The sequence below is a fragment of the Danio rerio genome, chromosome 5, assembly GCF_049306965.1.
Source record: "Danio rerio strain Tuebingen ecotype United States chromosome 5, GRCz12tu, whole genome shotgun sequence".
Classification (NCBI taxonomy): domain Eukaryota; kingdom Metazoa; phylum Chordata; class Actinopteri; order Cypriniformes; family Danionidae; genus Danio; species Danio rerio.
The window spans coordinates 52,297,501-52,315,713 of NC_133180.1; the positions used below are offsets into that span (position 1 = coordinate 52,297,501).

At 32.2% G+C, this 18,213-nt stretch overlaps 1 protein-coding gene across 21 annotated transcripts in view; it reads right to left on the minus strand.

The window, feature by feature from the left end:
• Positions 1 to 18,213, minus strand: part of mef2cb (myocyte enhancer factor 2cb) — a 127,346-nt gene that overhangs the window by 60,240 nt on the left and 48,893 nt on the right. For all 21 annotated transcript variants that reach the window (XM_073951132.1, XM_073951130.1, XM_073951128.1 and 18 more), the window contains 1 exon segment: positions 1,389 to 1,592. In XM_073951132.1, the coding sequence (XP_073807233.1) occupies positions 1,389 to 1,592 (204 nt within the window).

Here is an 18,213-nt window from a genome sequence, read left to right on the forward strand (position 1 = left end):
AAACGTTGCTGTTTTCCTTGTAACAATTGAAAATAGTTTGGCTGCAAGAGTTTGATTTATAGCTAATGAAAAAAGACATCATTGTTAAAGAAACACTCTTTTTGGGCTCAATTTATAAACCTCCTTGAGTTAATAATAGTGCGCGTATTATCTGCAGCCAAGATGCAGCAGCACAGTTATTTGATTGCTACAGATTTTATTCTCTATACACAAACTATTTCTTACCCAATATATTGTTTCAAACTGCTAAAATGTCTGTAAAAGTCCCTTTTATGAAACTGCTAAATTGAATTTTCAACATCAAAAGTCGACAGAACATAGTAAATAAAGAGTTATGTATCCTACTCGTACTATAGTTCCATATCAACCTATAGGAAATAGCCACTATTCATTTTCTGTCGGCCTTAGTACTATAAAAGAGTCAAGCTTAAATAGAAAAATTATCTAAACTGGAGGTGCTAATGGTCTAATCTGATTCAATTATTTATGCTATGCTAAGCTAAAAAAGCTAGTGCTACACAATGACCTCGGCTAAATTAATAATAATAATAAAAAGATAAAACTCAACTTTTTAACTCAAGGGGTTTTGTAAAATGAGGCTATTTCCAAAAAAGAGTGGAGTGTTCATTTAAACTAAGAAAATGATCTAAACTCTTCCATTTCTGATTAAGATGCTAATGGTCTAATCGGAATCAATTATTTGTGCTTAGCTTAGCTACACTAAAAGTGCTTCGCTAGACAATGAGATCAGCTAAATGGATAAAAAATATATATATATAAAACTCAACTATTAATTTCTAGGGGACTTGCAAAATGAGCCTATTTTATGAGCCTAAATTATCTAATTTCTTCTGTTTCTGATCGAGATGCTAATGGTTTAATCTGATGTAACTATTTATGCTAAGCTAAACTAAGCTAAAAGAGCGCCCGCTACACAATGAGATCGGCTGGATTAAAAAAAAGAAGAAGAAGAAGATAAAACTCAACTATTTAACTATTGGAAAATGAGAAACTTATCTAAACTCATCTATTTCTGATAGAGACGCTAATGGTCTAATCTGAATCAATTATTTATGCTAAGCTAAGCTAAAAGTACTCCCACTACAGAACGAGATCATCTAAATGGATAGAAAAATGGTAAAACTACATAATTTAACTCTAAAGGATTTGTAAATTGAGCATGTTTCCAAAAAGAGCGGAGTGTTCATTTAACACTATTAACATTAAACTGTATACATTTGTATTCGTTTGACCAAATCCAAACTTCTGAAGAGTAGTGCACTTCTTTTATGTGTTAATCTATTTAAATATTTGCAGCAATTTGACCAAATGATAACCAATAAAAACTTCTGACAGTAAAGGAATGTGTGTATAAATGAGAAACTGACCTCCACTATGTCCGAGTTGGTCCTGCTCTCGTGTGGCTCGTTGTACTCTGTGTATTTGAGCAGCACTTTGTCCATATCTGTGCTGGCGTACTGGAACAGCTTGTTGGTGCTGTTGAAGATGATCAGGGCAATCTCACAGTCACACAACACGCTCAGCTCGTAGGCTTTCTTCATCAGGCCAAACTTTCTCTTTGTAAATGTCACCTAGAGAGAAGCAGGGAGAAAACAGGGTTAGACAGGTCACCGGCTGCACTGACAGCACTGCACAAAGCAGAAAAAAACTGTGAGATGGATGACTGTATGTGTGTTTGCTCAGCGCGTCCACGCTCTTAAATATTCCTGACTCCTGAGCTGTCCTAAATACAGCGCTTCTTCCGAAAATCAATGGTACTTTTCTCTCCTTCTGTCTACTTTCCTTTCTTTTCCTTTGTGCTCTTCCAAATGATCTGGAAAAATAGACAATAGCGTAATAGCTTCTTCCGCTCATAAATCAACCATTTTAAAAATTCAGTTCTTCAGCCAAAAGCAACTTCTTTTATCGTTTTTGCCTTTATTCTTACATGCATAAAAAGGAAACTGTTTAATAGTTAAAATATTATCTGTGTGCTCCAAAACCTTGATTTAAGTTTAATGGAATAGCCCTAGCTTTTGTCTGTTTGTTCTAATATACAAATGTTCGACAGCATTAACAATTTTGATTTTATTTGTCCATAAACGTTAAACGGAGAGTACTCTCAGATTCCTATTTAAGATTTTTTTCTTCCGTTGAACTCAAACGATGATATTCTGAAGAATGTTGACAAATGGTAACCATTGACCTCTGTAGTGTACAGTACATGTACTGACAAAATTATTAGACATTCCTGTAAAATCTGAATTCTGTTTAAAGGAATGAATTTTTAAAACATAATAGATTTAATAAATAAGTTTTAATGACTAAGATAAAGAGTTGGTTTCACTACATGCTTTTATAAAGATTTTAAATGATTTGGAGTTTGAAACATTGGCTTGTAGACGTTCTGAATACTTTGTTTGTTTTGATTGATGAATGATGTTACCTGTTATATACCTGTATATATATACATATGTATGTATATATATATATATATATATATATATATATATATATATATATATATATATATATATATATATATATATATATATAAATATATATATATGTTTATATATACATATACATATTAAAATAAACTAATAAACAAGCAAATAAAATAATAATAAAAAATAATAATAAAATAACAAGCAAACAAAATATTTAAAAAAATAATATTAAAATTAATATATATTATAATATTAATATTAAAAAACAAAAACAAAAAATAAAAAATAAAAAAATAAAAAATAAACAAATTAATTTCAATTAAACAAATTACACATAAAATAAATAAATAAATAAATAAATAAAACAATAAATAAATAAATAAATAAATAAATAAATAAATAAATAAATAAATAAATAAATAAATGATTAAGTTGGATACTAAAATTAACCTTTAAAAATGTTTTTTTAATATATATTTTTTCATTATTATTATTTAAACTGCTTTTATTTCAGAAATACAATGAAAATTCTATTGCTTTGTGATCGATTTGCATAGAAAAAAGATAAAAAAATGTCACAGGAGGGCTAATAATTTAGCCTTTAACTATTATGAAAGCCAAAGGCTATGGCTTTCCAACATTCTTCAAAATATCTTCTCTTGTGTTCAACTATTCCTTTATGCATATTGACCTTAAAAGCAAATTAGAGAGAAAAAAAAAGTGTGCATTGTATCAAACAGGACGAAAATGCAGTTTCCAGCAGAAGTGTGGATATACAAACACATGCACACACTCACACACAACGATCATCGCTGCCACAGAGTGTTTGAGAGGCTGTTAATGACTTCTCAGTGCATGTTCTCATCTAAATTAGCAGCATTAAAAATAAGAAGCATCCATTTCTGACCTCTTAGGTTTCATGTCTCTTAAGCGCTGAGGAAACACACACTCAGACCAGCTCAAGACTGAGGGCTAAACTCTTCACTCCTTTTTGAGGGTTACCAAAATGTCCTCATTCACCTGTTAATGTGAAACATGCTCACACTAATATATACGCAATTAAGTGTATAATGAAATAGTGTGATATTACTAAACATGCTGTGTTTGTGATAATCAATGAAGAGATTTGGTAAGGAAACATTTTGCATGTATTAGCATCAGATAGTACATACTTTGATGCAGCTATTTGTTTTTAACTTTGTCATGGTCATACTGTTTAGCTTACCTGATATGTAAGTAATAATAAAAGTCTGAATTGTAGTTATAAGAGAGAGAAGCTATGAACATTTAGCTTTAAAAATTATTTTTATCTAGGGCTATGATCTAAATTAGGGCTGCATAATATATTGTTTTAGCATTCAGATATCACAAAGTGATCATACACAATAGTCAGTATTTGTAATAGTCATCGCGAGTATATACGCAATGTTGAATCTGGATTTGCTGTGTTTTTGAGCTCTGTGATTATGTGAGGGTTTTAAAAAGCATAAGGATATGTAGCATTTGTAACTTAGAAATATTAATCATGATTCATTGTATTGAATTATTTATACAACAAATACTACGAGGTATTATTTTACATTTCTTCATTCAATTTCTTTATACCTGAATACAGTTAGACTCATTGGAAATTAATAAAATGCTGTTTATTTAATCTGTATATTTTTATTTGTTGAATGTGTCTATGCTTTTAGATATTGTTTATTATTAAACATTTATTTGTATATTATATATTATGCAAATGAACTGCCTTGCAGAATCAACCCAATCAATCTAAATTTATATTTAACTTTAATATATATTTATCTCTTTCCAAATATTTATTCAAGTCATCTGGTGTAATTGCAGTCATATAGCGCTATATATTGCAGAAAAAAATATTGCATCGTTAGTTATAAAATTATTATGTGATTTAATATTATTGATATAAATATTTATATATTAAATTTTTCAATATCAAGCAGCCCTAATATTAATAAAAAGTATAGTATTAAAACTTGGTAAAAGATTAACGACAATTCATTAAAATAATTCAACTATCAATGATAATTGATAATTGGAAAGAAAAAGTGACAATGTACCACAAAAAAAAATGTGCCATCAGTAATTTAAATAAAAATAATATACAGTTAAAGTCAGAATCATTAGCTCCCTTCGAAATATCTTTTCTTTTTTAAATATTTCCCTAATTATGTTTAACAGAGCAAGGCCATTTTCACAGTATGTCTAATAATATTTTTTTCTTCTGAAAATTGTTTTATTTCGACTAAAATAAAAGCAGTTTTTATTTTATTTTTTTTAATTATTAGCCCCTTTAAGCTATATATATATATATATATATATATATATATATATATATATATATATATATATATATATATATATATATATATATATATATATATATATATATATATATATATATATATATATATATATATATATATATGTCAATAGTCTACAGAACAAACCATCATTATATTATAACTTGCCTAATTACCCTAACCTGCATAGTTTACCTAACCAACCTAGTTAAACCTTTAAATGTCACTTTAAGCTGTATAGAAGTGTCTTGAAAAATATCTAGTCAAATATTATTTACTGTCATCATAGCACAGATAAAATAGATTAGTTTTTAGAAATGAGTTATTAAAACTATTATGTTTAGAAATGTGTAGAAAAAAGTCTTCTCTCCGTTAAACAGAAATTGGGGAAGAAAATAAACAGGGGGGCTAATAATTCCTAGGGTTTAATCATTTTGATTGAAACTGTATCAGGAATCCTAAAGGTGATTTCAATACCTTTTTTAGACTTTTTAAAGACCCCAGAATATTTTAAGAGCTCATCACCACTTCAAGTTCTAATCAGTATCAAATCTTTAACTCGATAAACAGTTGTTAATAAACAGTTGTAGTTAAATAAATCAATAAAGCCCAACCATGCAACAGAACGCAGATAAGCTCGGAAGAAACAAAGCTTAAAAGTATAAATTACGCAGTTGTTTTCAGCTACAGGCTTCAGCCACTGTTTAAACTTGTTTTTCTACAATCAGGAGTATGCAAACTTACATTTTCCCGTCTGTTACGCTCTATGGTTTCGCTACATGTGGAGTGCGTCACATCACCGTCCCATAATTGTTGCAAATTACATGACATCGCCATTGTTAGTATTAGGAGGAAACTACATATTTTATGCTATATTTATGCTTCTTTGAGTCAAACAAAACTTGAGATGTGATTAAGACTTTTTAATATCGTTTAAGGGCCTTAATTTTCTCATAATTAATTTATCAACTTTTAATACTTTTTAAGACTCTGCAGACAATCTGTTTAAACATCGTTGTTTTTTCTTATATAGGACACTAAACATTTTCTAAAACTGTTTTGTTTTTATTTTTTTATTGTTTGTCCATTTAATGAATATCAAAGAGGTGCAAAATATCACTAAATTATATTCAAAACCTTTTTTAATGTGTCTGTTCTCCGTAGACAAAAAAGAATAAAAATAAAAACTTGCTGGTTTGACAAAATGTGGCGTATACATTTGAATTCGGGAGTGGTTTGTCCTTTACCAAAACGTCCCATTAACACTCTTCATTACTAAATTCACTTAACATTAATGTCTCATCTTCAAATTACAAATGTAGTGATTCTCATCCTACTGGTCATCTTCTATCATCATCCATCTAATAATTCATGAGCCAAGTAATAATCTATTGATTCTGTATCCTCTTGACAAGCTCGTTTTGACAAGTCCAACAGCCACTTTAAGAATACAACTGATGTTTTGACAGCTCCCTTTTCTGCAAGATAAAGCCAAAGTGAGAGTTTGGAGCTTCCTGAGAAAGCCTCTATACTGTGGCTTAGCAGGTTTCTTCTTAAGGCTTCTGGAGATTTGGCAAGTGTGACAAGATGCAAAAAAAAAGAAAAGAAAAAAAAAGAATAAGCCAAAAATCTGTCGTCTGAAACATCTGACCCCTCAGCATGACAGGAGGTTGAGAAAACAAGTAAAAAAACTGAATAGCGTGTCTGATGAGCAGACTTTGAATTTTGAATTATTTGAATAACAAAGTCTGTTATTAATTCGCACATCCAAAATAAATGTAACAATTTTCACCGAGCATTTCTCTGAAAGAGGAAGCAGTAACACACATACTCAGATATGAGCACTTTAAATAATCACTGTGGTCAATCTAACAACTGCGGCCAGTGACATCAACACCCACAGACACACACACAAACACCACATGTTAACTTTACCAACCCTTTAGCAGAGCCTGTTTGTTTTTGAAACTGCAAGGTCGTTTGATTGATCAATTGAGGCATGGACAATCCATACAATTTACTATATATTCAATGTTTTAATTAAAAGTGCAGTTAAAATTTTATCTTAATTCATTAAATTTGGGCAAAAAAAATCAAGTGGTCTCTTATTTTTTTCCATTACTGTTTTTAAGCTATAATTCGTCATGTGATTTGAGACATAGAGCATATAAGCATATTGATCACATACTGTTGACAGGAAAATTACACTGTAAAACCCAACAGTCAACTTTATCAAATGAAATGAGTGTAGTCAACTCAAAATTGATTAAAAGTTAATTCTACTCATTTGAAAAGACATTTGAACTCTGTGTTGAAGGCAATTAGTTAATAAAATGCCTCATTAATATAACTTATATGGAGTACAGTAGGTTCACAGTACTCATTAGGAATAGTTTTTGAACTATATATATATCGTAAAATAATAATGATCGCCTAATAGGAAATACTCTTGCTCTGTTCCACAACTTGGACAAATTTTTGGATGTCAATCTTTTGGTGAAAGACATTTCTGTAATGTAACGTCTTATTTTACAGTAAATTTCTGTAATGTATTGTCTGTTATTTTACAATAAATTTCTGTAACTTAAAGTGTTATTTTATGGTAAATTTCTGTAATGTAACAACTGTTATTTTACATTTATTTTCTGTAATGTAACGTCTGTTATTTTATGGTAAATTTCTGTAATTTATTGTCTGTTATTTTATGGTAATTTTTAAGTAATGTAACGTCTGTTATTTTACAATCCATTTCTGTAATGTAATGTCTGTTAGTTTACGGTAAATTTCTGTAATGTAACATCTTGTTTTTACAATAAATTTCTTTAATATAATTTCTGTTATTTTACGGTAAATTTTTGTAATGTAACGTCTGTTATTTTACAATAAATTTCTGTAATGTAACGTCTGTTATTTTACAATCCATTTCTGTAATGTAATGTCTGTTAGTTTACGGTAAATTTCTGTAATGTAACATCTTGTTTTGACAATAAATTTCTTTAATATAATTTCTGTTATTTTACGGTAAATTTTTGTAATGTAACGTCTGTTATTTTACAATAAATTTTTGTAATGTAATGTCTGTTATTTTACAGTACATTTCTGCAATTTAACATCTGTTATTTTATGGTAAATTTCTGTAATTTAAAAACTTAAAAAAATCACTGGAGATCTAATAAATTGCCCTTTCCTATAACTGTGTGTAACAATATTGAATATTAAATAATACTAAATACATTGTATATAAATATACAATATTAAAATGACAAACTGTGTCCCTTTTTGATCACGTCAATCTAAAAAAAAATGTTTTAAAATAATTCACTCTTTGCCTCTAAAACTTCCATTTCCATACAAAAAAGCATCATATAAATAACATGCTGGTGTAACACGATGGCAAGAGCATAGATCGTGATGTTGTTCCTCTTCTCCTGCTCACTACCTGCCTCCACAATCTCATTCCTTGTTATCTGTGAAGCTCATGAGCCTTCAGCGAGCCAGTGTGTTAATTGCAGAAAATGCCAGTTGCAACACCTCCACGATGTGGTGAGAGCTGCAAAAAAAAAAAAAAAAAAAAAAACAAGGACCACGGTTCATAACGATCGTGATTTGGAATCTTCGAACCCTGAACCTAAAGACCGCAGGAGTGTGAAGCCCTTATCATGTGAGCACATTCCTGTTATGCGTGACAAACAAACTGCCGAGCATGTAGACATAAATGTGCCGTTGCGCACGTAACCGAGAGGTGAGTTTGAACTGCTGCTCAAAGAGCCGAGAATCGCTTTCTACTGCCAAACAGAAAAGAATGAAAGGAGAAAAAAGGTCTGATTTCCAGCTTTGGTTTGGTGTGTGTGTGCACGTGTGAGGGGGAGGCGGAGTGGGGGGAGGTCAGGAAGCACATTTGTATGCATTTCCTCTCATAACAGGAAGTGCCTGACAGCTTCCCCTTCACAATGGCTTCGCTTCTGCTTCCCGCCTCCAGTGCATTTCTTCCCCTGGGGAGTTCCTCTAGAGGACAGAGACAGGGAGGATGAATGTCCATTTGTCACCATCTGCCCCTGCACCGTGATCCGTGCGACCCACGCACCCCCAAATCTCCCTGCTCACGCTCCATCTTATACAGTATGAATCATAATGGTCAATTCGAACAGTAGGTCTCGTTTTGACAATAGACGTCATGTTTAGATGTGGGACACAGCACAAAATCTGCTTCAATTTCTTTCTGAGCAGCTAACGGTCAAACGTCATATGTCTTAAAGCTCTCACTAAACTACATTGACAGTAACTAAATATCTTTCAAAAAACATCATGCGATATTTAAGCATCACTTTCACTTGCTGTAACTAAAAGAAGGTTTTGAAGGTCATCAGCAGAAATATAATGAGAAACAAAACCTGTGTAAAAAATGAAAATATGAAAAGCACTGAATAATCAGAAGCAAAGTGGAATAACAATTAGCGTATGCGGAACAAAGGGGTTTTAAGAAGATCAATTCTAAGAGGAGAAATTTGGAGAAGTTGCACTTGCGGAAGCAAAGGAATTTTTGAGAAGATCTTGGTGAAGAAGCAGAAAATGAAGAGAGAGAGAGAGAGAGAGAGAGAGAGAGAGAGGGAAGGAGAGACAGATGAAAAAGTGAAAAAAACACGCACAGCGTGTTTCGTGAGGAGACAGGCGCAGAGGTAACGATCACAAGAGAAAGGTGGGAATCGTGGAGAGGAGAGCAAGGGGTGATGGGATACCCAGAGGGCCTCATTATTTTCTTGCTGTTAATTTTACTCAAACTGTTTTACACCTTTTCGTTGTTGATTGGAGAGACGCCTCTGTTGTCATGGGTGGCTGAATCAAGCACCGTCTCCATGCCATCACACCATCATGAGGCAGAGATGAAAAGAAAGGTAACAGAAGCCTACGGAACGTGTGGTGCTCGCATTTGCCAAGTCAGTTAGAGGGGTGAAAACCACATCTAGTGCATGTCGAGTGACAATTAAAGTACGTACTTCTGAATGAACTTCCATCAAACAGGCTTCTTCTAACGCAGAGGCAACGGGTGATTACTTGCCCTTTTATTGAAACTCTGGAATCATTGTCATTTTTCTATTGGCTCTTTTGTAGGTAAATACCTGGCTAACAGCTAAGAGACTAAAGTACTAAAAAGTACTATTTAAATGTTTGTGGGTAAAAGATCTTTGAAATCGACGATATCAAATTTCATGTTATTTTATTCTCCATATTAACAAGACACAGCATAAAAGACTCTATACAATCTCTCTGAAATCAATAAGTCTATAAGAGTAAACTTTAGATCAGGGATGCAAAACTGATATTGCGATATTTTATTTGCGATATAAATACAGTTTCACAAAATAGTTGATTAACACTATTTGACAGTTTTAACAGTTTTCAGGTACAGAAATTAAATAATCACAATGAAAAATGCTTTGCTTTGTCTCACTTCTAGTCCAAATATCTAAATAAAAATCTTAGATCAAGTAAAAACATTGTTTTGTTTTTAAAATTCAGATTAAATAATGCAAAATTAAGAATTTTCCCTTAAAACAAACACAATGATCTGCCAGTGAGGTAAGTTAAATAATCTTGTTTTCTCTTTGAAATGTAGATATGTGTAGTAGAAACAAAGACAAAAAACTTTTTGTTTGTTGCTTAAATCTTATAACTTCTGATGTAAAAAATACATTAATTAAATAATTACATTAATTAACTTAACATTGCTTATCTTTGCCATTTGACTATTGCAGATGCGCACATTGCAACATCGATGCTGAAACGATATATTGTGCAGCCCTACTTTAGATTATAATCTGATTACAGTTACTCTTATGGATTGTTGATTAAAGAATTCTTCACATAATGGCAATACACTCAAAAAATAATGTTTGTAAGCTTTATTATTTAAAATTAAAACAACTTAATTCTTAAGTATTTTGTGGGGCAACTTAATAGTTTTTAGTTCAATCCACTTAAATTTGTAAAAACAATAAAAATAACCTAATCGATTTGTGTTGGGACAAGATGAAGGAACCATATGAATCCCTGCTTTTTTTACAGTGTGCTTTTAACTGCAATTTGCTCATTTCCAATTCCCTTTCTAAAAAAACATCTACCATGTGTCATATTGTTTAGGCTTTCATATTCATATCTGAAATGTCCAAGTAAAGTCACAGGAAATAATTTGATTCCAAATTTTGTAACAAACTAAAGAAAAAACTAAATTTGAGCAAGATAATCCCAAGTAATCCCAAAGTACTCAGGATACATTACCTATATTAAGTATATTACTGACTATGATATTAATGTGTAATCAACAACAGATTCAACGTAAAACCCAAAAATGTTAAGGTAACTCAAACCATTTGAGCAAACCGATTGCAAAAAAAACTATTTAAGTTCAAAAACCTTATCCTATTAAGTGTACTTAATCCATTTGAGTAAAAGAAGCAATTTGGGTACAGTAAAACCCAATAAATGAAGAGAACTCAAACCAACTGAGTACTGTAAAGCCCAATATGTTAAGGCAACTCAAACCGTTTAAGGAAACCAATTCCAACAAACCATTTGAGTTTTAAAAAAACTAATCTATATGAGTACTGTGAACTTGCTCTATTTAAGTTGAAATAATGAGGTATTTCATTAACTCCTCACCTTCAACACTAAGTTCAAAACACTTTTCAAACGAGTAGAATTTACTTTCAGTCAATTTTACAAGTAATTGACCAGCACTAAACATCGCCATGTGTTGTATCCAGTATTTTCTCAAATCAACGAATATCTCATCACCCTGTCTTGTTATCGCCTCTCTGGTCAATAGGCAGATGAATCAGCCCTGTAATTGCCTAAATAGGATTTCATTTGAAATTACGACTACACAGATTCATCTCTCTCAAGCGTGCCTGCAAGTGTATGCTGTGTATTCAGCAGTGTGAAAATTAGTCAGTAAGCATGCTCTTGTTAGCGATGTGGCTAACACTTTTATGACACAGGGGGTCCTTTCATGTGACGTGCCCAGGAAAGTGTTTGAGTGGCTGGGGGGAAGAAAGCCAGGCTCCTCACACTGATGCCCTCTGTCTAAGCTTCTGGGCAGCTAGTCAACGCCAGGGAGGCCTGCTGGAGGTGCCTTGCTCTGCGCAAGTGCTTTCAGGAGGTGGGCTACGGAGCCAAAGTGGCCGCCCAGGGCGACAAGGGCCTTGTGCCCATAAGCATGGCGCCAGAGACAGGGTGGGCCGTAGAGAAGCTGCCAATCTGGATGAGGTGATATCAGCAAGGAAATGATGGGAGCTGACAGCCACGGCAAAGAATTTAGAGCATTCAGAATATAACTGTTTAATAAAGGTAATGCGTATTAGGAATGAATAGGTTTTGAAGCTTTTTGCTGTTATATTACACCCTTAAAATAATTACAAAGAAAATATAAAAAAAATTATAAGCAATCTCTCCACAACTTTATTTTTTAAATGGGCTATACACAAAGACAATGTTTTTCAGCCAATGATAAACTTCCGGTAAGGGGTTTATGTGGCTATTTTTAATTTCATGTTGTAATGCAACTGAATTACAATCAGTTAAATATACCTAAGCATCCATTTGGTTGTTAAAACATAATAAATAAATAAATAAATAAATAAATAAATAAATAAATAAACAAACAAACAAACAAACAAACAAACAAACAAACAAACAAACAAACAAACAAACAAACAAATAAATAAATAAATAAATAAATAAATAAATAAATAAATAAATAAATAAATAAATAAATAAAAATCATTTTAAAAAAATATTTTAAAGACGTGGTGTGGAAAAATTGAATTAAATGCAGTGCTTCCTGTTTGGTCTGATCCCCACTTTATTTTGTATCTCAGCCAGGCAGATCACTGGTTTTTAATCAGATTCTAAATCAGATTTTAAATGTGACAATTTTATTTGGGATGACAATTTACTGGAAGCCCTGGGGCTGGCTGACTAAAATTAAAAGCCTGTGTGCATATACACTGTCAGTCAGCTCCAGAATTTTGGATATTTTTCACAATTATGTAATTGTTCCAGACTATTTTGTCTGAATATCTGAACATCAAAAGAAAGAAGAGACAATGTTCTTCAAAATAAATCAACAAATAAACAAACAAATGAACAAACAAATTCGTATATAAACCATAGCTTGGTAAGTTCTTTATAATCAAGTTAGTAAAAAATAATAAACATTACAAACAAAGGAATAATAATAATAATAATAATAATACAAAATAAATAAAATAATAACATTTTTTCAGAGACTGAATTAAAATCACAATGATAATCAAATCAAAGATTACGTAGGTTAAGTCCATATGGATAACTTTCTATACTGCTTCGCGTGCTCAACAACTCATGCGGAAACAACAAAGATAGTTTGATTTAAACATTGCTGAATATTTGCTGATCAAGTAAGTTTTATTTGGACAGGCAATGCTATTTTTATACTATTTAAGAAAAGTGGAAACATGGCTAGCTGAAAAACTATCAATGGTGGGCAAGCCTTTTAAATGACAGAAAGTGCTGTCCATGGCAGTAAACATGTACAATATGTGTTTATATATTTTTATTTTAAGTTAAAAAAAATCTCACATAAATTACAATTCAAAGAGTTTGGAATCCATATGTGTTTTACAAATATTTTTTTCCTGTAACAAACTATGGTGAGACTTTATTTTGATGGTCTATTTCAGTATCAGTAGACTTTCTGCCCAATATCTGTTGATACTGCTCCTTCAACAGACATTTAACTGACTATAAGAAACTTTGCAAGTACATGTCAACTTACACTAACCCTAAGCCTAACCCCAGCCTAAAAGTCTACATATATTGTAATTAGTTGGCATGTACAGTAGATGCAATGTAACTTAAACTAAACTAACACTAATTAAAGTAAACAAAAATATACAATAAATAAATTCATTAAATGTATAAATGAACAAAGCATAACTCTTTTAACAAAACCAGCGTACTAAAAAAAAACATTTTCACGTTGTTCAGCAAAAACAATGACATTTGTATGCTAAATTTAGACGCATTTGCATGAAAAGAGAGCAAACATCTTAAGAATGCTGTGCATAAGGTAACACCATAGAAGCAGCCTGTTGTTTGTTTGGCTTTGGTATGGAAAGATTTCCTTAAAGAGGAAGTGAAAATATGCACAGCCCAGGCCACGTCTTCAACACATTAAGAGCTAGAGGGGAGAGAAAAAAGCTAAATAGAATAGAAAAAACCCTTTGTAAGTCAAAGGTCCCCCCATTCTTGTCTTGTGATGTCTGTCTTCATGGTTCTCCTATAATACAAAGAAGCGAGTTGTTTGCCACAGCCCAAGATGAATGGCAGCAAGAGGACAACAGTCAATGATAACCCCTGTGCCAACTGTCGAACATGGCGTATTCGCTATAAATACACAACAATTTATGATGCATGTTTTAAGTTATGCATCTTCTGACCAAAACCTCTATAGAGATTTCATGAGCTTATTTTTATCGCTATTTAATGCCGCAGAAGGTTTTGCCATTGCTGTTCATTTGCTGTTGACATATGGCTAACGATGTGGTCATACTAGACTAAGTACGCACAATTATGACGAATTCGGGAGGGGAAAGGATTAATGTCATGTTCTAGGGCTTCTGTGTTTAATCGCTGATACGTTACAAATGATTAGAACAATTTAAAAAGTTAACACATTTTATCTTGCAACACTGTAATCATAGTTTTAGATGTTTATTTTTGTAGTGAGCCAAGAGGTCTCGCATTGTGTAAAAGAAATTAATTAGTACAAAACCCATAATTTCAACAATATTTAAGGAAACCGCTCAACACAAAAAAAAGTCATTGTTCCTTTCTTTGCCCTCCCTTTCGTCTCTTCTATACCAAGACCTGGAAATCTGTGGCATTGACTCTCATCAGGTGTCCTTCCTGTATCAATCTCTGATCTTGAAGTCTGTTTAAGGGGGAGTGAGAGAAAAAGGAGAGAGAGAAGGAGAGGAGAATGGTGATAACACCAAGACAGGATGCTCTCTGTGCAATCCGATAGCTTCGCCAAAAACATCCTGACCTCAGCTCTCCCTCCTTCTTCTCTGTTTCTTTCCTCCTTTCCTTTTTATCTGTGCTTATGATTAGAAACTTGAAAATAAAGGTTGTGAGCAAACCAAAGATTCACCAGGATTGGACAATCCTGTATATGGATGGACTCCTCGAGCATGAAAAATGAGAACTTTTACCTTTCAAAATAAAGTTATATACATTCTTTGGTCCCCTAAAGATGCTTTAAGTAAAAAGAATAGTAAATATGATTTGAGTAATTCAGTCTTAATAATCTAAATAATTCCTCCCACTGCTAAGAATGTTTTTACTTTAGGTTGTGAAAGGCAGAAATGTTTTTTTCCATGGTTATAAAAGGCTCTTCATGGATCAATCAATGCCAATAAAGAACCGTTAAAAGGGAAACTGTTCTATAGAAACAAATAGTTCTTAAGAACAATTGACTATTAGGTTCTTTGGAGAAACAAAAAAAAAAAAAAACATCATGTGAGGAACAAACTCAAATACGATTATTAATCTTGAATGACTAGATCTTTATCATAATAAATCTAACATCAAATATTTATTTTTTGGAGATAGATCACATAAACTGTCATTTAATAGTCCAAATTGACAACTTGTATGGCAATTTTAGAGAGCATTTTGTCATTTTTAGTGTTTGATAACAGACAAAGAGACTAAAATTAGGGCTGTGTGATTTGGGGAAAATATCTAACTGCAATTTCAATTCCGATTTGATTTACGATTTAATTCAAGTTTCAGTCTGATTTTAATTCAATTCAAGCTTCATCTCAATAATATGTAAGCCATTGCAATAATTCTGCAACAGCTCTTAAAAATTACCTGTTTTTTTCAGTGTCTGTGGCTTTGAAAGCAAAATATTCCCATATTACAAATGCTATTTTTCTTTTATATTAATTCGTCTATTAATGCTTCCGAAGCAGCAGATGCCATAATCCCACTTATCAGCTCTTTCCTGTTAGTTTTCGTTTTTTTATTTTTATTTTGGGCGTAGTTTAGTTGCACAACTCTTATTGAGCAGATCGAAAGTGTGCTCACTCAATTGTATAGTTAAAAAGGCCCGGTCAGATCACACAATTTCAGCACAATATCCTTGAGGTAGGGTGTCGTGGGGAGCAAATGGATGTCGTGACACAAGATTCAATCGTTTCTTCTCATGTAATGTGGCATAGATCACAACAACCAACACCATGTCTGCCAAAACTCACCACACCATTGAAGAAAGTCTAGCATGTTTAATTTTTTTGAGATTTCGCATTTATTTCCTATGGTGGTAACTTTTGACTAGGAACACCACAGGCGTAACAAGGTTGACTAAAACACTGAAAATTCAATGAAAGAGGTGATAAAAACTGTTATATGTTCAAGTGTGAAGGATATCAAGGCCTTTAGGCATTCAGATAAAAAACACAATATTTAAGAGTGTTTATAGTTGTAAACCGGTCATATTTGACCCGAGCCGACAGGAAGGTTAATATTATTGTAAGTAATTGTAATGTTAATAAAAGTAATAATGACTAGAGTAATAATTTATTTTGAAACTGCATACAATAAGAAACAGGTATTTAAAATTGTAATAAATATTTAACTATATATATATATATATATATATATATATATATATATATATATATATATATATATATATATATATATATATATATATATATATATATAGTTATTCTACGTGCTATTTTAAACTCAAAACCAAATCCAATCTGATGCCTCGTTAACCTCAAAGCATGTTGGTTTTTCAGAATAAATAGAAACAGAGAAGTTTGTGCTCAGAGAAGTACCTTGACTCATTCTTTCAGCAGTTTGGCATGAGAACCCACATACATGTGAGCCTCTGGTTTCCTCAAGGGGGAGAACTTACTCAACCCACAAGTACTGAATGACTAATGTCACTGTGCCCCCTCCGTCTGCTCCGTCTGACACGCCCATTACTTTCCTCGCCCGCTTTTTCCCTCTCTTTCTCCTCCACTTCTCCTCGGGCCCTCACACTATCTTCAATAATTGATCAACCTAGCCAAGGTCCAGACAGCAGCCATTAACTGCAGCAGTATGGTCTCACTCAGTCATATCAACTGTTAGCCAAGTCCTTTTCCCAAAATCACATTTTTTTTTCCTCCAGACCAGACTGAGGAACTACAAATGTCTGTTTCTGTGACAAAGTGTCATCCTGTGAAAGGATGTGAGGACTCTGGTTGACTGTTCAGAGAGTTTTACAGAGAATCATGTTACAGAGCAGAAGACAAAGAGAAGAACTAGTCAAGGTTACTTTCTGTCAAACTACAAAGTGCTTTCCAGGTTTTCAGGTTCAACTTTTTGTTTCTATAAGGGGACAAATGTAAATGTCAAGGATAAAGAACATTTATTGATCTTGCAGTAAAACAAGCGTCTATGTAACTGGCACCAATACGATCAATACAACTACAGTATCTGCTGTGCATAATATCTGCCTGGTTTTATGAGTTCCTGAGTTGATTCAGTTTCACGGTCATAGAAATGAAGATTCAAAACTGAATGTTTCCCTAATTGTCCAAATGCAAATGCATTTACAGAATGCAATGTTTGAAAAACAAACAAACAGGATTTTTTTTGTCAATATTAACATGGAATCTCAGATTTCAGAATCATCTTTTAACGTCTGAACTTCACTAAACGTTTGTGAAATGAAGTCCAAAATTTCAAATTTTGCCAATGACATAAACTGTACCTTAGTTCAAGTGGAAACTCATATTTAGTGCATCTCTACCTCTATTTTTTCTTTTTTGCTTTTATTTATTATAGTATTAAATATACGTGAATGGACATCAAGAGGTACACTAAAAGATTGATTCACTGAAGTATATAATGTGTAATCTCTTTTAAAATAGCTGAAATATTTTGATACATTTATTCAAAAAACCCATTCAATGTCCAAATTTTATTAGTTGGCTAGAAAAACAAATGACTCAAGAGAGCAGAATCTTGCTAAAACTATGCACTGCATTACACATTCATTTTATTTTTACTTAACCTGTCAGTGAGGTCTTAATTTAATGTTTGAATAGATCTGTCTTAAAAACAAATTACAACCATTGTTTAATTGTTTTTATGTCACCATCAAATTGGTATACATCTGTGCTTAAATATATAAAAATAGCCTTATGTGCAACTTGAATTCTCGTTTTTACATTTTAGAGTTGTTCATTAAAAAAAGTTGGCACTAATAGCCTAGTGGTTATGTGTGCCGATATTTAGCACTGAGGAGGTAAACGGCCAATCCTTTCCCTCTTTCTGCCTCCCAAACTTTCCTGTCTATAATCTCTACTGTCCAGTCATAAACCCTCCTAAAATATTAA